Source organism: Osmerus mordax, chromosome 22 (genome assembly GCF_038355195.1).
Source record: "Osmerus mordax isolate fOsmMor3 chromosome 22, fOsmMor3.pri, whole genome shotgun sequence".
Lineage (NCBI taxonomy): Eukaryota > Metazoa > Chordata > Actinopteri > Osmeriformes > Osmeridae > Osmerus > Osmerus mordax.
In genome coordinates this window covers 5,504,637-5,526,653 of record NC_090071.1, presented here as the reverse complement: position 1 = coordinate 5,526,653, position 22,017 = coordinate 5,504,637, and the positions used below count along the sequence as shown (strand labels likewise).

Below are 22,017 nucleotides of genomic sequence, written 5' to 3'. Positions count from 1 at the left end.
TACAAGTCCCACAATGCCTTAGGCTCAGTACCTGGTGGACAGAGTGTGACCATGGGTAATGTTAGACTTTTACCACCAGGGGGAAGAATGTCTGAAAAGAAAAGCATAGAACGATTCACTTGAAATCCCTCACACGTCTAAATGTGTTGTTATCTTTCAAGGGACTGGGTAACAGGACTCAAATGTGTACAGTGAAGACTAGTACCATTTAGGGACTACTGGACTGTTACCTTTCTGGCTCTTTAGATTGCTGAAGCCCTGTAAGGTAAAACGTTTTTTAGCCACTGAGGCCCTGTCTGTGGTTGGACTGGTCACTGTGTCCTCTATAACCATGGGAGAGAGAGTGATAGAGAGAGATAGAGAGAGAGAGAGAGAGAGAGAGAGAGGGAGGGAGAGAGGGAGAGAGAGGGAGAGGGAGAGGGAGGGAGGGAGAGAGAAAGCATGACAAACAGAGCGAGAAGGATGAGGCAGTGGGAGCGATTGAGAGAAGAAACGAAATGCAGTGGGGGGAAAGAAAAAAGGAGAAGGTCAGATTAGTTTATTAAAAGAGCAGAAAGTAAAGTGAGAGAGACCCAGAGGAAGAATCAGGAAATCGATACTGCACGAATGTACCATCTGTGGCAGTAGAAAGAGGGAACAACATTAACTTGGGGTGTTTGACTTCCTCTCTGCTAACCACTCACCTTTCTGCTTGGGGGAGGAGTTTGAATCAGATGGTAGTGTGGGCTCTGCCTTTTTATCTTCCTGTTTCTTCACACCTTTCTGGCTACTTCTGAAAGGACTGCAAGAACACATAAACACACACACAGGAAAATGGTCCATTAAATGTGTATGTGTGTATGCATGGCATGCTCGTGTTTGTGTGTGTGAAGCTGACCTGAGAGAAACAGATGAGTTATTGTTGCTCGGGGATGTTGATTCTGAGCTTTTCAGTTGGCTTGCTTCTGAAAGACAGGGGTTGTTCACAGTTATCTAACAATCCTCATGCATACAGAGATAGTTTTTTTCTGTTGGTTTCGTAGCAATAAGCTATTTGTCATGTATCAACTTTGTAATGCCAGAGACAATGGTGTGTGTGTGAATATGGTTGTCTGTGTACCTCTGCAGGCCTTTAGCTGGCCAGTAAGAACCTTCCGAATCTCGTTCACCCATGACGTCTTGATCTCGGGGGTCGCAGCCTGGAGGAGATCATATTATCACAAAACTGACATGCAGTATGTTTCCTAAATGAATGGCCTTCTAACGTAATTCCAAGTCCTACTCTAGACTCCAGACTTCTAGATAAAATAGAGGTCAATAGAAGAGTGTAGTTATATTTCCTCTGTGCCTCACCTGGACAATGAACACCTCCTCTCTGGAGTTGCACCAGATTTCAAACTTCTTGTTGTCCCCCTTGGCGTTCTCTGTGATGCCCACCGCACTCATCTGGATGAGGGAGGGTGGGGGCGACAAGCAGGGGAAAGGAGGAGGGCCGAGGGACACCAGGGGAGCAGAGAGGGAAATTGTAAACAAACCAGCAACAGCCCCCCCAACAACCCCAGATCTTCCCGCGGGCCTCGACTGATCAACACGGTGGCCGGACATGAGCGTGCGAGCCGGCCGCACTCACGTTGAGCGAGTGTTTGAAGCTGTAGGAGGGGGCCTTCTCGTAGCCCTCCCCGTTCTCCTCCCTCCTCTTGCAGAACAGCAGGGCCTTCTCGTGCAGGAACAGGTGCCTCTGCATGGGCTTGAAGCGCGCCAGGTCCTTGACCTTGGCGTGGCCCTTCTTGTGCTCCGTCCACACGCTGAACGAGCCCTGCATCAGGAGACGGCCCAGGTCCGACAGGTTGGCCTGGGACGGAAGGAAGAGAGAGAGAGATGGGCTGTTTAAAAAGGAAATGCAAGTTAAACTCGTTGTTTAACGACATGCTCTTATGGTTCTTCCCTTTGAGACTTATTTTGGTTGTTCACAATATGTGCTTCATGTTTTGGCTACCCGCAATGTTTTTGGGGCTATCTTGTTGTTATTATCAGTGACCTATGCACTTTGTAAAGCTCTCTTTTGGAAGTCGCTTTGGATAAAAGCGTCTGCTAAATGGCTAAATGAAGAAATGTAAATGTAAACACATCACTCCGTTACACAAAGAGCCAGGCTGTCCATTCACTGATTCGTTCATACGTCAATGAATAGGCGTGACTCAGCATCATTTTTGCACACACGCATGTACACCAAGCCCTTTAGTGGGGTTTGATGGGGGGGGTGTACAGGATGTGACGTTGGGGGCTTGCTTACCTCATATCCTGTTATGGCGATGAGGTGCATTGAGTCGTTGACGGCCTTCAGGATGCCCAGGATGGAGGACAACGCCTCCTGCAGGTCCTCTGAACCATCGCACCCCTTACTGTACTTCAGCAACTCCTGTAGAGCGCATACACAGTTTGGTAACGTAATGCACACACGCACACACACACAGTTAGTTGAACTCACCTTCAGTATTAGCTGATACTTGGTTATCCTTTGAACAGGTTTGAGGAGGTAGGAGTCCAGCCCCAGTTTGTGTTCCAGCTTCTTCTGGCATTCCTGGAACCCAGCAAACACACCAGCACAGATTGAACCCAAGTTCCTCCCAAAGTAAGCTAGTCTGGGGTGAGAGGTGAGACATGAAAGGGTACCTGGAAGAAGGCACAGTCTGAACACTGCCGCCATAGGCTCTCTGAGCGAGGCTTGTTCTGGCAGTATTTCTCATAGATCTCCAGGTCACCCATCTAAGAAGAGAACAAACCAAATCAACACAAGTCATGCGGTTTCTTATCTGTGTGCAGCTACTTTTGTCTGGTGCCTGGCACCAATTAGCTGTCCCCCCCAACAAATGCAAACTGCACCCACCTGACTCAAACACTCACAATACGTTTGCACAAAGTGACAGTTACAAAATTATTGAATGCCAATAAAACTACTGGATTTTAGAGTTTAAAGTATGTAAAATAGTACCTCGACACAGGTCGGGAACAGAAAGGGCTAAAAGATACATTACTGTTGCACAATAGAGTACTAAATTTGAAATAAAAATCCACCCACCCTCTCTAGGAAACATCGACCAACAAGCTCAGGACAGTCAGTGTAGTTCTCCAGCTCTTTGAGGAAGGTTCTGGAACAGAGAGGAATAGAGGTCAGCACTATAGAGTCTAGGAAGATCCAGATCAGGGAGGAGAGAAGGAAATGGGAGGGAAGAGAAAGGAAAGGCAAGAAGAGAGGAAGAGAAGAGAGTCTAAGGGAGGAGAGTTAGAGTTAGGTAAGTAGGGTAAGTTAAGGTTCAGTAAATTAGGGTAGGGTGGTAGGCATGGTCACCTCTTGTGGAACTGGTAGATCTCTGGCATGTTGCCAAACAGAATGTCCTTCTTGTTGACCAGAGTGGTGGGGATGAGATGGACCAGGGCTGGGTTGTCCATCTCAGCAGCGTAACCCTGAAATAAAAAGATTGTTAACACAATTATTTAATAACTGAACAAACACTAGTCTTGTAACATCACCAGAGTAAAATTTAAATATGATCATACAACTACACAGACAAGTGTAATTATTGGTGCTTTAGGAAAAGCTATTTTAGCATTGGGAGTATACTACATATTTTACCTATGCTTCTTAGTATTATACCTAATGGTTATTTAATGACCCAAGGCTAAAGTGTCTAACACAAAAAATGTTACTACAACCTCAGATGATAGATCATTGACTCCCTCTTGTGGTCAGAGGGGGTAATGACTCACCTGCAGTACACACAGTAGCTCCTCCACGTAGGCCCGTTCTGTCTCCAACAACTCATTCATAACGTGACTAGGGGGACAAATTACACACCAACATGACTTAAACTAATTCATGTATTTGTTCTTAGTGATAATAATACTTATTCTTATTTTGGTGAACGTTAGTACTGCATTGAGACAGTATGTTCAAATTGCTACATCGAAGAGAACAGTAGTCTTTTGGCTTCTTGACCTGAACTCCTGACCCCTGACCCCCCACGTGTCTTACCGTCTGAGAATAGCCAGGTTCTCCTCCTCTTCAGAGAGGGAGGCATGTCTGCTGCTGCCGTTCTGGAGGAGAGAGTCCACCTAGACACACACACACACACACACACACACACACACACGACAGACAACAAAGTTAAACAAGTCTATTGACACAGTATTAAAAAGAGAAAAGGAAAAAGCAAAGCCAGATGATTTGAAGAGTTTTGGTACGATTCTTACTTTTTTACAGATGCTTGCATTCAGTATGTTTTCCTCAGAGAGCTTCTCCTCCTGTGTCCTGTGTGCTGTGACAAAGAGACCAGAGGGCGAACAAGGTTAAACACCAAAGATTAGGTGGTTACAATACGAGGCAGATTACACCACAATAGGGTGAGAAGTAGGATAAAGACACCAGAGACCAGTTTGAGACCAGAGAGTGTGTGTTTGTGCAAATGTAAGACAACAAACAGTGTGTTTGTGTGAGATTGTGTGTGTGTGTGTGTGTGTGAGCCAGAGAGTCTCAGAGGGACTCACCAGGAGAGGAGACAGGAGACTTGATGATGGCCTCAGGCCTGGGAGCCACAGGCTGGACCGGTCTGGTCTGTTTGGCTGCTAGCTTCTTCAGACTCACTCTCCTCTTCTCAAACATCTCCTGCATGGACGCCTGCTTCTGGAACACCCTCTCCACCTGGTCCTGTTACACAGAGAGAGAGAGAGAGAGAGAGAGACAGAGAGAAGAAAAAGAGAGAGATAAATAAGATGAAGGACAATTACACTCACTCTCTACCGCATCACCAAAAACACTCTACTCTGTCTCCATCCACTACGTGTCCCTCTGCCGCCTCACCCTGAGCTCGGGGCAGAGCACCGCCTCGTAGTCCCTCCAGATCCCCGCCAGGTCGGTGAGGGTGTGTTCGGCTGCCGTGTCCAGGTAGCGCTCCAGCTCGTGTAGGGCGGCCTGGGCGCCATCCTGGGTCTGGCACCGGTCCACGGGCTGGAAGGCCAGGAGGTAGATCCCCTCCTCGCACCAGCGGGAGGCCTGGGGGGCAGGGGAGGGGAGTCAGAGGGTAAATGTTATAATGACAAGAGAACTAGCAGGTTAGTTGATGGAACACATAGTGAAACACTGACACCTTCATCCAGTCCTATACGGAGACTGACCCCAGACCCCAGACCCCGAGCCCAGGTCCCATCACCTTCTCCAGGCAGTGGTGCAGCTCCATGGCCCTGAGCAGCAGGCTCTTCTTGGTCCTCAGGATGCAGGCGAGCTCCTCATACACCCCCCGCAGCTCACTGCACTTGGGCCTGATGGAGTCCTCAGCATAGTGGGCCCCAGAGATCAGGCCGTCTCCCTCCCCCGCCAGGGCTAGGGCCCGGTCAAACATCTCCTACAGACACACACATACATGAGTACATACACATAACACACACACAAGTACAATTCCCACATCCTCAAACGGACAGAAATCGCATAATTTACTGCATACAAAAGAATTCCTGCATGTACAAAAATGACATAATCCATAATGCACCGCTGAAGGACAACCCTGCCTACGTAAGCCCCATTTTCCAGTCGTATGACACAAACATGGAGGGCATTTATGACAAGGGTGCACAACCAGCATCACATGGCTGCGCTGATGAGGCAGGCCACATGGGGGCTCGCTGCAGTGCCTCCCCTCCCCCTCCTCTATTCCCCCACTCCACCCCCCCTCCATCCTGCCACTCAGCAGACTGCAGTGCACCAATAGGCCTTCCACCATAGTTCCTCCTCACATACGTCCCTCTCGCTCCCTCCTCCCCCTTTCTCCCGCTCTCTTTTCCCCCCCTCTCTTTCCCCTGCTACCTCCATCTATGCAGCCTCTCACAGTGAGTGGGTAGGGGTGGGTGGAATATAAAAATGGATTGCTTCATTGACACTATCATTTGAAGGATCTCTGAAAGACAGCGATGCATGCACGCGCATGCAGAATTTCCGTGTGTGCGTTCGTGATCACGTGTGAATGCATTGAGCCTAAAACCTATCATCACAAACAACCGTCTACCCTGAGGATTACAGCATGTGGATGTTATCACGTGTGTGTGTATACCTGTATGTGTATACGTGTGTGTGCGCGCGCGCAGGGTTCTATGCGGCTGTGGCGCCTGCAGAGTCAGTGGTGTCAGTGGAGATGGATGAGCTGGTGAAGCTGAGCTGGGCCTCTGGAGGAACAGCAGTTCTTCGTCCTCACTGCTCCACTCTTCAAGCAACCCTCACTGTTCACCGTGTGTGTCTGTGTGTGTGTGTCTGGGGGGGGGTATGTGTGGTGTGTGTCTGTGTGTGTGTGTGTGTGGTGGGAGGGGGTATGTGTGTGTGTGTGTTTGGTGTGTTTTTATGTGTCTGTGTGTGTGTGTGTGGGGGGAGGGGGTATGTGTGTGTGTGGGTGTGTGTGTTTCTTACACATGCTTTTTCTTCCTGGTTGCTGAGTTCTCGTAGGATGTGTTCAGCGTGACCAGGGCTGATGCCAACCTCAGAGAATCCTGCCAGTCTTTCTGCCATCACATCCAGCTGGGCACGCACCTACACACACACACACACACACACACACACACACACACACACACACAGTTAGCAAACGCACACAGAGCCACCAGAAAGTACACAGTGCACACCCACTCAGTTATGTTGTGATGATTGTTCATTCAGGGTCTGAGGAAAGACTTCAGACTATCAAAAGGTTTGACCAGATGTTTATGAGTGTGAGCTCTGATCATCAAACCATTTCTTCCTAGAGAATCATGGTTCTACTGAGTGGGGTAGAAGGTTTCAGAATGCCTTGCATACATCACAGTTAACAAGTACAGACATAGTTCACACACAGAATATTTCCTTCTAGGGTAAAACATTGGGTAAGCAGATTTCTATCCTTCAAAGGGACACATGACAATATTGTAACTCATCAAAGTCCTATGAGCTACTGCCTCCTGGCTGTCATGTATATAGAGCTGGGTGAAGTTCACCAAGCGACCTATTGACCTCGGAAAAAGCGATGTCTCACTAAAAACTCATCCAATCCACTTCTGGCATTACAAACATGTGCTTTGACAAGCAGATGTCTGGAACTACAACTCCCACAATTCTACTGACCTCGCGAAAGTGGTGCTCAAAATGGCGGAGCTGCAGACACTGCTCCAGCTTGGTCTGGTGCCGCTCCCAGAAATCATCAAACGCCGTCTCCGTCTCATCCAGCTGTCCCAGGAGTCTGCAGAGACAGGTGCCGGAGAGGAGAAGGAAAGAGCGAGTCAGAGATGGTAGAAAATAGCGGAGAGATAAAGGGGTTGAGAAGGATGTAACGTGGTTATGAAAGAAAAAAATCAACTCCAACTTTTCAAGCATTATCCAGACAGGTTGTGAAAGTGGAGCTACTATGACCAAGCCTTACTAATGATGATACTTTGTATATTTGGTATAATGTATATACTGCATTGTGATGTGTCAATGCAGCTGTAACTGTGCACATTTCCGATGGGGGTCAATAAAATACTTCTGTCCTCTACTGTACTCAGAACAGAAGACATTAGCCGACACACAGGAAGCAGAAGGAACGTAACTAGCTTTAAGACCAGACCCCATACAAGTACAAGAGGGAGTCCAATGTTCTGGGTCAGGGAATAGACCCAATTCAGCAACTGGGATAGGCCTGCTATATCCACTCTCCAGCAGCACACACACACACGCGCACACACACAGCGTACCTCTGGACAGTGGCCAGGTTCTCTAGCTCGTCCTGGTTCATGCTGTAGTCATGGTCTCTCTGTAGGGGCTCATTGATGCTCTCCAGGAGATGAGCCCCCTGGGCCAGGGCTACACACAAGTCCTCCTGGAGGACACACACACACACACACCGAGAGACAGAAGCGCACGCACACAATCAAGCTCATGTAAGTGCTGATGAGGTTAACAAAATAATTCGCGGTCCAACAGCCCAGCTGTGTCCATCCTGTCCTCTGCTCACCTTCATCCTGTCCTTCTTGGCGGTGTGGGTGCCCAGCAGGGCGAAGGTGGCCTGGGCGTCGTTGGGCAGCTCCGTCTCGGCCAGCTCCGTGCCAAACGCCTGCAGGGTCTGAGCCGTGGTCTTCACCATGAGGGCGAAGGCCTCGATGGCCTGGGAGGGACACACACAGTTTATACGACCACCAACACGTTGTAGACGGCCCTGCTACAGTAGGAGATGGTGGTCCCGCGTTTAGCCGGGTCCTCCTGGCCCCGTGGCTTACCGTGCGGTGGGAGATCCAGGCGTCGTGGCAGTACTCCTGGGTGCCTCCTAGCTCCTGGGTCAGCTGGGTGCGGTCGATGTAGGCGTGGAGCTCAGTCACAGAGCTTAGCATCACCACCTGGTGAATGCGCACGCACGCACACACACAGAAACACGTTAGGCACTTCTATACAGACACATAAAAAAATGTCTATTCAGACATTAAAAACACAAACATGCACATAAACACTTTCACAAAGACACAGACACACGGAAGAGCACCTACAGGCACCTTCATCTTGAACTCATCCCTGTTGAACTTGAAGAAGATGTCGGAGAGGGTCCGCTGGAGGAGGGTGTTGGGCCGCAAGACCAGAACCAGATGTAAGATCCCAGGGAATGAACCCTGGGTGGCAGAGGGAGGCAGGCAGAGGGAGGCAGGCAGAGGGAGGGAGGCACAGGAGAGGGAGGGAGGCAGGCAGAGGGAGGGAGGCAGGCAGAGGGAGGGAGGCAGAGAACGAGACAGAGCTTATATTAGATGAAGAGATTATATTTATAAAATATGTTCTGCAAGCACACACACACACCCTGGAGGGGGGGGGGGGCAGATAAAACCTAGATTGCACCACAGTGACCCGGTCCAGATGGTTAAGATACTCTGGCTTGTTATGGAATTCCCATTGGTCTATTCTAAAGATTTGAAGGCATATCGTCTATCGAGACAAAGATGAACTGCAATATTGAAAAGTCTGCAGGAGCAGTACAGTCAAAAACAACGGGTAATAAAGGGAGGTTGTCAATAGTCATTTAAATCTGCATCATAAGCCTTTTCTCTCTCTCTGTCTCCCGCTCTTTCCCTCTCTCTCTGTTGATGTCACCACTTTGCCAGCAGTGAACATCCCATGATCCATACAAACCCAACCGCCTGCATGGTGTTGTCATGGAAACCCCACTCCTCCTTGAGCAGTAAGGAGAAACCGTGCAGTGATGGTCATCTGTGGCCTCTCTCTCCATATTTCACTCCCTCTCTCTCCCTCTCTTTCTCTCTACATCTCTCTCTCTCCATATTTCTCTCTCCCTCTCTTTCTCTCTTTCTCTCTACCTCTTCCTCTCCCTCCCTCCTTCCCTACCCCTCTCTCTACCCCTCTCTCTACCCCTCTCTCCCTCTCCCTCTTTCCCTCTCCACCTCTCCAAGCTTCCCTTTTCTCAGACAGCCGTTCTGTTTAAAGGTGAAATAACACAGGCTTCCTGACACACACAGGCCCCTCCTGAGGCCTTTAAACATCTCATTCATTATTCATGATTATGACACAGTCAATACACGGACACATTCTATACTCTCTTTACAAGTAGCAGCAGCGTCTGTCAATGAAAACTAATATGTTTTCAAATCACAAAGGAAATGATGTTGCCCGTCTCCCTCTCACGCTCTGAAAGACCTGTGTAGTTAGATGACACATGGGGCTGGTTGTGATTGATTCATTTGGTGGCTAACTAGCTTAACCTCCTTTTTTCCTAGGAGGGCTTTCACTGGCTGACTGACACTCCAGCTGTAGTGCTGTGTGTGTGTGTTTGTGTGCGTGAACAGAGATTAACCATCCTCCTCGCAACATGTTATCGTCAATTAATTCTAGATCATGAGGTCTAAACCTGACCCAAGGGAGAGGTGAGAAGCAGACGTCTATTTATTTATTTATTTGGGTAGGTCCTGTATTTATCGGCATGTAAACAATATAAAAATAAAACAGGTTCAAGATACACAGAGTTGAACACATGGCTTCACATGGTAAGACACAGAGTTAACTTACTGGGTAATAAACAGGGAATGTACAAAATGTAACTACAGCAGATTACATTTTGAGACCTCATCCGTCATCCAACAATATAATCCTGAATATGAGGCTGTTGAAAGAACCAATTAAAATCTTCAAGTTAAAAAGAGGGTGGGGGGTTCTGCTATCAACTGTGACCTGTAATTTCCATAACAATAGCCTCTCCTTATGGAGTAGACTAGCACCTTGTCATCCAGCCACGTGCCAGGCCATAAATAAATGATGATTATCCACTTATATTGCATTTTTCACCCATATTCTTACAAAGATCAAAGTGTTTTACATTTTATGCTGGTGCTGGGTGCAGGGAGGGGGGATCCCACCACACACACACACACACACACATCTCTAATAACCTACAGCTCCTTAGCTAGTGCATGGGATGTGTGAGGTATGGCAGCTGGCAGTGTGTGTGTGTTTGTACGGCGATGGAACAACCACTTTGATCGAAGCTTTACTCCCAATCAGATCTGAGATCCATAGTTGGTTCGTTATTAGTCACCAGTCGGTTAGCCAGGACATTGATTTGTGTGATGACCTTGACATGTAGAGAGATAAGGATGCCAACGACCTTCAGCACACTGGCTCATCGGAGACACGTGAGATGAGCTTGGAAGGTCATTCCCCTAACAGAACTCGTCCTCTCACTGAGACAGACCCTCTACGAAACAAAGCCTGTACACACACACACACACACACACACACAGTGTTTCAGCACTGTCGGGTTCCCTTGCTTCTCAGATTTAGAGTGTTTTTTCATGTCAAACACGCGCGCGCGCACACACACACACACGCAGCCCCTCGGCCCACACCCACCTCAGTGCCACTGCTCTGTCTGGGGGTGAGTAATGACACTAGTGTCCACATCCCCACCCAGCCTGGACCTAGATCTCTCGGGACCAGCCGCAAATCACACACACACAATCATACATGCACACGCACATCCACAAACACACTGACTCACATACATGTATCACGGCGGTACTCAGCAATTCAAAATGATGATGTTTCCTCTAGGTTGACCAGAGGCATGCAGCCTCCTCTCAGTCCTTTATATGAACTGCACACACAGAGGGCAAAAGCATCTTGTCCTGTACTGTACTGTACATGACAGAGACTGGGTGAGACAAGCAGACAGAGAGACAAAAGAAATTAGATCAATGGAAGAGAGAGAGAGGACAGCAATGTTGCCGGTGAATATGTGTTTGCAAGTGTGCGTGCGTGCGTGTGTGTGAAAGCAGGAGAGAAAAGGAAAAATAGATTTTTCGAAAAAGAGAGAGACAGAAAGAAACAAGAAAGAAGACAAAAAGATAAACAGGAGAGAGTAAGAAAGAAAGAGTGAGGGAAACAGAGAGAGAAAGAAAGAAAGTGTTATTGAGTGAGAGACAGGAAGAGAGAGAGAGAGTTGTCCCTGAGGATCTGCTGACACAAGGCTGATCCTCCACTCTACTAATCAAGCTGGTTCCATCCCTCCCCCACACCCATGACACCAGTACCACTGCAGAGGAATCAATACCAACACACTTCATTTAACTAAAATAATCAGCAAATCTAAAGTGGAACTGATTCCACCCCAGTTCTATTCCACAGACAGTCGACAATATTCCAGATTAAAAACCTGCAGGATGTAAGAGAGATAAGGCAGATACTAATGCAGTAGAGTACTATAGGCCATCTATGTGTATTAGGAATAATGTCACAGCTCATTGATAACCCCCCTTCTCAGGGACATGTTTGAACCAATAGGCTGGAACATGGCCTTATAAAGGGAATGTTCCATTCTGAATTAGAGGGGGGACAGGGGCCAGTAAGAGATGGTGAGCGAGCACTGCTTTCCTGGCAGGAGCAGATTACAGTGTGAACTATTCCATGCAGTGTTTCTAAGAAATCCAACAGGCCGGGCATTAGGTTGTGTTTCAGATGTTTATCATTAAGCAATTAGCATATCATTAACATGAATCTGCATATATTACACAAGAGTATGCTTTACAAGATGTTGCTGAAGGAGAACACAGGCTTTACATGTTCTCCATATGGAGGGAGCTGTCCAGTGGTAGCTGGTGCTGAAAGGTCTGTTCTCAGAGTCAGGAGGTAGGTTCTATTTGGCAATACAGCCGATTGTTTTTAAAAGGGTTCAATTCAAGGGTACAAAAAAAAAAAACTGTGGCTACCACTCAACACAGACAGGCACACATTCGTACATGCAAACACCCACACCCACACACACAAACACAAACACTCACGCATACAGAAACACCTGGTTCTCAGGTTACCATCCACCTGGGTTCTCTCTCTCTCCTTCCCTCTCTACCTCGCTCACCTCTCTCATTCTTGCTGCTCTTTTCCACACTCACTCGCTTCCTGGTTTTCCCAAACGTTACTAGCCTGGTCTTCTCTTCCTCAAAACATTCTGTGGGAATGTCAAAAAAAGAGGGAAGGAGACAGACAGGCCAGGAAAGAGGAACAGGAGAGAGAGGAGAGAGAGCGAGAGCGAGAGAGAGAGAGCACAGCCCCTCCTTCCACCCCAGTGTGGCCGGGAGCACATGTCACGTCTGTCAACACCAGAGAGTGGACGAGCCTGTGTTCAGCATCCGAGCACATCACTATATAAACTGAGCCAGGGGGCTAACGGCTACACCGCGAGCTAGCAGCAGCTAGCTGCGGCTAGCAGCGGGGTGACAGCAGGCAGCATCTCACCAGCATTTCACCCGAAGAGCACTGATAAGAACTGATAAGAGGTGCTTCTGCTGGTGTGTTGATATGTTGTTTGAGGTGCCCAACATGTGTGCTCGTGCTATAGAACGCTGTGTACTAGCAAATGCTCACTGTATCTGAGGTGTAACCAATCAGTACAGCTCTTCCACTCATTCAAAACATCTATATTCAGTCTCATGTCACTGCATTCAAAAACCAAGCTCTTCGCATCTGATATGAATCAAACCGGAAAAAACAAATCCATCAGTGAGTCTCTGGTGATAATAGCATACCCCACACAGATGCCAAGGCTCCCACACACTGACACACACACACACACTATGACTTACCGCGATGCGTAACAGTGTTCCCTTGACGGCGGCCCATCTGTCTTGCCGGCGGTCTATGACCAGGATGAAGCCTACTCCAGATGCCGACACACTGCAATGACACAAGAGCCTGATTACCACGGCAACAGGGACTCCAAGTGACGGAAAGTGTGTTTGTGTGGGTGTGAATATTTTCCAAAATTAGAAGGTGTGCATGTGCAAGACCGTTGGAGCACCCCCTTTAGATATTTGTGTGTGTGAGTGTGTGAACACAGTGAAACGCTAGTGCTGTGAATACAGTACAGCCAAGAGTATCGAGTAACACATATTCACAATTACATTTAATAACATTAACCCCCCCCCCCCCCCCCCACACACACACACACACATACCCCTTCCATGGACACACACGAAAGTCAATGAGCCAATATCGGAACAGTGCCTTGGTGGTCCATCTGTCCGTTAACATAGCCAGCAGTCAAACCCACCATTTGTGTGTGACACACACACACACACACACACACACACAGACACACACACACACACACACACACACAGACACACACACACACACACAGACACACACACACACACAGAGAGAGTGAAAGCCAGCAGTACCCAGAGCCTGCTACTGCAGATTCTTGTCCTCAGGTAAATCCCATCGTTGTCACGGCCACACGACATAAACCAGCTGGTAATCCACAACGATGTCCACCCAAATACAATCCTCCAGCACCAACAGCCTTTTATTCCTCACTGCAGCTTCTCCGACATGGCCTGTCCTCTGAGCTTGCCGGCGCACACACACACACCCCAACCTTATGTTTACAGCTTGGACAGAATGAGGGCCAACCGCCGAGCCCCTCTGAACGGCTCTCCTCTGCCAACCTGCTCCTGCTCTCAGCCAATAAATCCAGACCCTACCATCTACCGTTTCCTCGACAGCCAATCACAGCTCAGAGACCCTTATGACAGACAGGCTGGGCTTGAACGGCTGATGCGGGAGAGGGGAGGCGGGCCGTGGGCTGGAGAGAGAAGAGGGGATCCGCCCACACTTGGCTGGTGAGGTGTGGAGCCGCAAAATACACATAAATTAGCTAACCGCCATGACAGTAGCATGCACCCCACAAACACACACCCACCCCTCTTTTTCCCCCCTCTCTTCTGCTCTGCCCCCACCCAATCCTTCATCTCCCTTCCTCCCCCACTCAGTGTGTGTATGTGTTAGCAGTGGAGCGAACCGCAGAAAGAGAGAGAGAGAAACAGGGACAGATACAGCAGGTTTACCAGCAGGTGGTAGGAAGCCAGTACACAGGACTAAACCTTACCGCATACATGCACAGAATATTGTTAAGAATAAATCATCCTCACAAATGAGAACCTAAGGACATTGAGTTCAGTTAAAATGATCACAGCCCTGCTCAACTCAAAAAAGTGACTAAAGAAACATAGACACATGGAAATTCAGAATCGGGATCTACTGTCTCTACAAACACTGTTCTCTATGAAGGACTTGGAACAAAGACCATCAAAAAAATGGCTCTCTTGCGCCACCTGCTGGCTACACACAAATACTCCACTGTCTACAATGTGAAAGCATGGCACACTAAACTAAGGAGGCCTGAGGAAATGATAAAAAAAGATTTTTAAACCTGAATTGATAGTGTGACTGTGTGGATGTCCTCACCTGGGCACACTGGTCAGGTACCTCAGCACGTTGTGAAACTCTTCCTCCTGCAGTTCACCGAATGCCGGGAACTCTGGGAACACGATGATGGGGCTGCCATTTCCCCCTCGGCCCCCTGGGAAAGGAACAGGGGGTCACAACAAGGTCGCTAGGCCAAGTCACCTTGGAAGCAGACTACAATAACAGCTTTCCATTTTAAAAGATGCCACCCCCACCCCCACACTCCCATATTCACCCTCCACAATACCACTGGTGTGTGTGTGCTTTTTCATTTCCTGTTGTCTTAATCATGTCTATTATTCTGCTCCTGGATAACCCTCTCCCTCCCCCCTCCCTCATATCCCAGCTAGGATTATAACCCAGACTGATCATATCAGGGCGGAGTGATGGTGGTGCGGTTGGGTGTGGTGGGGAGGGGAGGGAGAAGAGGAGGGAGGGAAGGAGCAGGGAAGATGAATGTCCACTGTCTGTTCTGTTGGGGCCTGTGGATGGTGGCTGGAGCTCTGCCAAAACGTTCCCCCCCTCTCCCCCTTCACACACACACACACACACACACACACGCACACAAGGTTGCAATGCATGCAAATATTGGAGAGTACACACACACACAAAAGAGTAAAATAGGTTGGTGCCTTATCACATTGCAAATAGGCCGTGCATTTGTGTGTGTGTGTGTGCTGTGTCGCTAACCAGCTGGCAGACTTGAGGTTAATGACTACAGCAGTAGCCTGGAGTCAAATCTGACCTCCAAACACAGGAGGAGAGCACACACACACACCCACCCCCCCACATCCTCCCCCCCACCGACACACACACACAATGTAGCTAAGGTGACACAAACTCCCTCACTAAGTGTGTATAGCTCCAGTAGGAGCCCAGACTAGACTGGATCTCCCATGACAGCCAGACTAGACTGGATCTCCCATGACAGCCAGACTAGACTGGATCTCCCATGACAGCCAGACTAGACTGGATCTCCCATGACAGCCAGACTAGACTGGATCTTGCCATGATCACATGACAGCCAGACTAGACTGGATCTGACATGATCACAGGACAGCCAGACTACACTGGATCTCCCATGATCACATGACAGCCAGACTAGACTCGATCTCACATGATCACAGGACCAGACAACTTGATCAACTCCTTCCTGCATGGTGCAGTCTAGGAGTAGCCCACACTTGCTTGGTAACCACGACTGGCATCACTAAGCTGGGTCACGGACACTGAGTTGATAACAGAGACCATGTACAGTATGTTAACACTGATGATCAAAGAGCACACTCATACCTAGGCTGCCAATCACAGCAGATCACAGTGTCAACCCGTACTTGGAAAAAAAGTTGGTAGCTTGGGTTGCCAAGTGGATCGCCGTGGCAATGAATTATTCACGGTCCGTCTCCGGGCACCCATTGTTGGAGGTAACTCAACACAGGGCCCCCTATCTGGGTTGCCATGATCGCCGTAGTGACGGATTGGAAACACACATTTCCAGGAGGAGGCTCAAGCTCCTTGTCCCCACTGAGAGCTGCGTAGACGAGAAGCATGTCTCCACATGTAGAGCCTGCCAGCAGAAGCAGTGGGAGGTGGGGGCAGGATCTGACTCCAGGGTGGTGAGAGCCATGTCAGTACCAGCAACCCTCCAGTTGGGGGGTGGTGGGGTGGGGGTTGTGGTGAGGTGTGGGTGGGGATACAGACCTGAAAGGAAGGCAAACTGCTTTCGTAGGTCTGGTCCGATGTCAGCAGCATACAGTCGACAGCTCTCCTGCTGCATGATGTCATCTGAGAGAGAGAGAGGGGAAATGTAACATCCCAAAACATTTACTTTTGACTATACATTACAATATTACATCAATACAATCCACTGGGATATAAAAGTGGACCTGCGGTATGAGGTAGCAAGAGGACCAGTCCCAACACCATCGCTCCACCCTCACCCTGACAACCATGAGCCCCCTGTCCCAGCATCAGCACATCCCATCACCCACACCTTACATCTCCTGACCCAGTTTAGGTGGCAGGACTCATGTACATGTGTTTGCGAAAACAACCAGAGTGGATTAGATGAATCCGCCTTTGAATTAAACACCTGCGTGTGTGTGTTGTGGTCTGTTTTGGGGATTGGTTGTAGGGGTGTGTGCCAGTGAAGGAGGTGTGTGTGAGGGGAAGTGGAGAAAGTGTGTGTGTGTGGGTGTGTCAGTCTGCTCACTCAGCAGTGACAGCACTGAAGTCGTTCTCCGTAAAATCAGAAACATGCTACATAGCCCAGCCAGTCATCTTCAGGATTAACAGCTCAGCTTAGTCTCCATGATCTGGTATGTGTGTGTGTCTCACAATGTCTGCTGACTGATAGTGAGGTGTTGGTACAGGCTCTCTAGTGAGAGAAGATTGACGCTGACCCCCCCCCCCCCCTTTCCCTTCCCCACCCCTGTCCCCCAATCTCCCCACAAGGCTGAAGCCAACATGGGGGCACCAGGCCCCCACATTCATGACAACGATGGTTGGGAGTGATGGTGAGGTTGGGGGTTGGTGGCAAGAATGTTCCCAGCCACCCCCTTACCCTCTCTTTCTGTCTCTCTCACCCTTCCCTCCCTCCTCCCTCTCCCCAACACATTCATTCCCACTAGGGGCTTCATTCAGAGAGGATAGAGATGGAGCTTTGCAGAATTCCCTGCACCTCTTTTTTTCTATCAAATAGAGCTCTGGAGTTCTATACAATGCGTTGTTTTTTTTTTAAGCAGCAGCATGTGTGTGTGTGTGTGTGTGTTTGGCTAAATTACATTGTATGAGCCCCAGATCTGGAAGGCTGGATGTGTACAGAGAAGGGGGGGGGGGCAGAGGGAGAGAGGGAGGGATGGAAGGAGGGAGATGGTCTGGTAATGGGATTGAATGGACGACAGGGTTCTCTTACGAATGCCTACATATTTAATGTGGAGATGTGGCTCTAGTTTAAAAGTAGGGGGGGAACAAGAGGGTGAAAGGGGGGGGCACACACAACAATGCAGCTTTTGTACATGGACCAAACAGGAGATTTGACTATAAGTACCTAAGAAGATCTAGAAATAGCTTTCTCTCTCCATTTGTCTACTTTTCTATTTTTGGGCATTCTTTAAATGGAATGTGTCCTTCTTCAGGTAGAGATTGGATGAACACTGAGTAGATTTTCTCAAGAGAAACCATGATTCGGGACAAAGAGCGTGTTTTTGTACACATTATTTAATCTAAATTTTCCGTCTAACTGGTTTCATAATTAATTGAATTGAACTAAATTGTGCGCATGTGTGTAAATGCACGCTTTATATTAAATCTAAATTTGCCTAACTTGGGACTCGGGCAACACAAAGTTAACCCCTCACCTCCCACATAGATTCCACGGGACCTTGACCTTGAGCAGCTCTCTTCCCCCCCTCTCCTGTCTCACATACTAGGACACAGCTGGGATCTCCTTCCTATTCAGCTTGTTTCCACATGTTGGCAGCCCTCACAACCCTGTCTTGTCCCTGCATGTCTGTTACAAAATAAAACCACAAGCGGTACAAACTTTGATGTTCTCCCAGACAAAAGACCCCCACCCGAAAGGACTCCTCCCCCCTCCTCCCCCCCCCCCCCCCCCCCGTCTTAGCCTCCAATTAACCCCTGCCCCCATTGGTCACCACAACATGTTTGGTGAACCATGAGTGGTGTTGAGGGGATGGTATGGGCTGGGAAGGGCTATCTTGGAATGCAGACTTGGAGGCAACATGTGTACGGGGATACGGAGATGGGATTTAAAGTTGTGTTGGTTTGGAATGAGCTGGTAGGACAACTGTTAATGTAGAGGCAAAGCAGGGAAATGGGCAGCTGTGTATGTGTGTGCACGTGTGTGTGTGTATGCAAGCTGAGCAGTCACTCCACAGCCGTGTGTGTGTGTGTGTAGATGTAGGGGAATCCAGGCTCTATTATCTGGTATTACAGTTAGGGTTAACCAAGCCCCATCTGCCGTGGCAATGAAATACACGCCATGCACAAACACACACACACAGGGGGTGGGGGTGAGAGGCAGCAACCAAACAACAACTGGGTCAAACGGCCAACGGTGGCCTGGCATGTGTCCACATTCCCATCACCCACACCACTGAGCGGGTTAGGTCTACCATCGGTGAGGAATGAGAGTTTAGCTAGTGACAGTAAGATATATTATCCATAAAAGAAAATCTGATGTTCTTGGAGTTCAAGTTGTTTATTATTTTTAGATTTTATTTAACCAGGCAAGTCATTAAGAACAAATGATCACTTACAATGATCATTTGTATATTATTATTATATTTAATATTGTTATACTGAATTTGTGTTCAAGCCTCTCTTCAGTAATGAGTATTAGCCATCATGCTCAAGTCATGTGACTACTGAACTGTACAACGGTTTGCCAAATTGAACAGTAAAGTTCAGTCTGTATACGTTTACCAACTAAAGCAGTCACCAAGGAGCTTAAACAAGATAGGAAGCCTACAGCTTCCAGCTCTGGCCTGGTCTGTTCTGCTTGTGTCCTACTGCTTGAGATGTGTGGCTCATTGGTTTCACGCTTGACCAGCGGGCCCCTGCGTCTCTGTCTGGGTGACTGGCAAGGCCTTCTCTTAGTCTGAACGGAGCAGGCTGCATCCCAGCGAGAGGACAACACAAATAACCACTGTTCTCTCTTCCATCCCCTCCGTCTCACAGCCACGGCCGACAACAAACCAACGAGCCCGCGCACGCATCAGCTACGAGCAAACAACTCCTCGTAACAACTCTTTTCTGACATGAGGGAACACCTGCCAATCACCTTTTCCAAGAAGAAAACAGCATGTGAGGAATTTGCTGATGTGTTTACACTTGTACTGCTACAAGGGTGTCAAAGAAGAAGAATGGCTTCAGCTAAGGTTCAAGCACTTCTCTCCATGAACATTGTGTCAGTTCAGATACTGTAGACAAGATGGCCACCACTCTGACCCTCAGCTCCTACGTATGGCACATCCAATGTTGGATTTAATGAAAATACATGATTGTGAATGTGTTCAAAATCAGCTAGTGGTGAATAATTCAACAGCTGTGGATCCAGCTCAGTGACATCTGACATTTGTTTGTGTTTGTGTGTGTATGTGGGGGGAGAGGGGGTCATTCATACTTTCCCCTACAAATGATCTCACTACTGTCATATCAACAATCCTACTGTATGTATGACACAGAACCAAATGATCCTGAACCCATCTGCTACCTTTGAACACCAGAATACCTGGCAGGGCCTCTGCTCTGTGAGATCCCAGACGTCTGTAGTATCAGTATTACACCCTAGCGTCTTATGTCCCATCTGCTCCAGCACATGTTCAGCCCAAAGCCAACTTTGGCAAGAACATCGCCAAGACTCCGCTCCTCAACGACTTAGATAGACAGAGTGGCTAGGGTGACACCTTTGGGTGCCACGTGCCAGGAGCCTGAGATGGGAGAAGGAGGGTTTGGACATAAGCTGAGCCCCTCCATCTGCCCATCTCTGAAGACAGGAGGGAGACATTCAAATGCACTGACTCTTGACTCTCACTTCTGACACACACACACACACACACACACACACACACACAGACTTGTTGCTGGCACCATCACTGGAATCATGGACTATGAGTGGAAGAACTCCCTAGAGGAGTTTTCAAATTCCCTCCTAGGTCCCGAATCTTGTCCCACGGTTTGAGATTACAGACACATCAGAAGCTCTGGGGATCTGAATGACCGATTATTGTGTCGAACACTAGGACACACTAACTTGATAGGTGTATCCTTGATAGTTTCACACAATTGTATAGTTCAATCTTTCAGAATGAACCATAAAAATATGATTCAGTTAGTAAAAATCTGTTACAAATATATTTTCTCCACCTATCTGATGACAGTTGGGGTACCTCACCTACACAATGTTGCTTCCACTAACCCCTACCAAATTACATATTACAGTATCTTAGTATAAGGAAACTGTAAATAGGCTAAACATAAACAGACAAGTGAAAAACAAGTGACACACACAGACACACAGACACACACACACACACACCCCGTACCTGTCATCATCTTCAGCTGCAGCCACATCCTGGTGATATCGTGGCATAGCAGGGATACTCGGTTTAGGGCCATCCTGCCCTGCTATGCCCCTCTCCCAGAGAGACACACACATACACTCACACACACACACTAACACACACACTCTCAGAGTTGAAGAGATAACCTTCCATTCCTCCACATCGGCTGAACACTAAAGGCTCTCACTCTCCCTCTCTTCCTCGCTGTGCAGTTCACATACACAAACACACACACACATCCCTCCCCCAACACACACAGTCAGCAGCGAGGCGGGACTTCATTGGGACTGCCCACAGTTTCAACTTACACCCTCTCTCTGTTCACAGGTAGAGAGAGAGACACAGAGAGAGAGAGATAGACAGAGAGAGAGAGCTAGAGAAAGAGAAGCCAGATGTAATTCCCCTAGATCCTGCAGACGTAACACACACACACACACACACAGATTGATCTGCACGTATAAGCTGGTCTAATATGTCAGTGAAGGCGAGAGGGGGGATAAAAGAGAATGACAGGCAGGCAAGCAGAGAGGGGCGTGGCTAAAGCCAACGCTGTCCTCCTTTCAACGGACTTATCCAATCAGGACCCGGATGCCGGGGGAGGAGTGATGTCACCATGGTACTGACTGGTCTGGTACCGCCTCCATCTCAAGTGAACCCCTGACATTTCCCATAGTCTCCCCCTCCCAGAGGGGGCAGGCTGGTCGCTGCCTACACGAGCAAGAGCAGGACTGCTTCGGTGCTCCAACTCTGCCTAGCCTGATTTATTAATGAGGAGAGACTGATGTTAGGGTCACACAAGTGGGCTTTCCCTTATAAACACACACCTAGATTCTACCCCCCGCCCTACCCCAATCTCTTATACTAATTCCCACCCATACACACACAAACAAACAAACAACGCATGCGCGCGCGCGTTAACCTTGCAGCCTTACCCTGGAGAGTACCATCCTTAGGTTCTTCTCCCCAAATCCCTGTTAGAACAAACCTGACTCAGCTTGTCAGACAGATAATGACTGGAATCAGATGTGCTATATTAGCGTTTTAGAGGAAACATCTACATGTTAGTAGCTGCCCAGGAACAGGGGTGGTGTCCCTTGGTCTGGCACACTATCTATGGGCTACGCAGATCAGATAATGATGTACTACAGTGAAAAAAGGGCATTT

General features: G+C 48.4%; 1 protein-coding gene across 2 annotated transcripts in view; it reads right to left on the bottom strand.

The window, feature by feature from the left end:
* mcf2la (mcf.2 cell line derived transforming sequence-like a) overlaps positions 1-22,017 on the bottom strand; it is a 32,906-nt gene that overhangs the window by 5,277 nt on the left and 5,612 nt on the right. Inside the window, exons 2-28 of one of the 2 annotated variants that reach the window (XM_067260269.1) lie at positions 16,469-16,552; positions 14,768-14,882; positions 13,102-13,192; positions 8,512-8,631; positions 8,248-8,364; positions 7,986-8,135; positions 7,726-7,850; positions 7,118-7,232; positions 6,431-6,550; positions 5,187-5,378; positions 4,838-5,029; positions 4,525-4,684; positions 4,231-4,295; positions 4,013-4,092; positions 3,748-3,814; positions 3,329-3,444; positions 3,059-3,128; positions 2,653-2,745; positions 2,468-2,560; positions 2,273-2,398; positions 1,610-1,831; positions 1,333-1,425; positions 1,100-1,178; positions 878-944; positions 684-781; positions 231-323; positions 32-91 (exon numbers count right to left, since the gene is read on the bottom strand). In XM_067260269.1, the coding sequence (XP_067116370.1) occupies positions 32-91; positions 231-323; positions 684-781; positions 878-944; positions 1,100-1,178; positions 1,333-1,425; positions 1,610-1,831; positions 2,273-2,398; positions 2,468-2,560; positions 2,653-2,745; positions 3,059-3,128; positions 3,329-3,444; positions 3,748-3,814; positions 4,013-4,092; positions 4,231-4,295; positions 4,525-4,684; positions 4,838-5,029; positions 5,187-5,378; positions 6,431-6,550; positions 7,118-7,232; positions 7,726-7,850; positions 7,986-8,135; positions 8,248-8,364; positions 8,512-8,631; positions 13,102-13,192; positions 14,768-14,882; positions 16,469-16,552 (3,003 nt within the window). The remainder of the gene's footprint in view (positions 1-31; positions 92-230; positions 324-683; positions 782-877; positions 945-1,099; positions 1,179-1,332; positions 1,426-1,609; positions 1,832-2,272; positions 2,399-2,467; positions 2,561-2,652; positions 2,746-3,058; positions 3,129-3,328; positions 3,445-3,747; positions 3,815-4,012; positions 4,093-4,230; positions 4,296-4,524; positions 4,685-4,837; positions 5,030-5,186; positions 5,379-6,430; positions 6,551-7,117; positions 7,233-7,725; positions 7,851-7,985; positions 8,136-8,247; positions 8,365-8,511; positions 8,632-13,101; positions 13,193-14,767; positions 14,883-16,468; positions 16,553-22,017) is intronic. The other variant, XM_067260268.1, reaches the window with a different exon arrangement.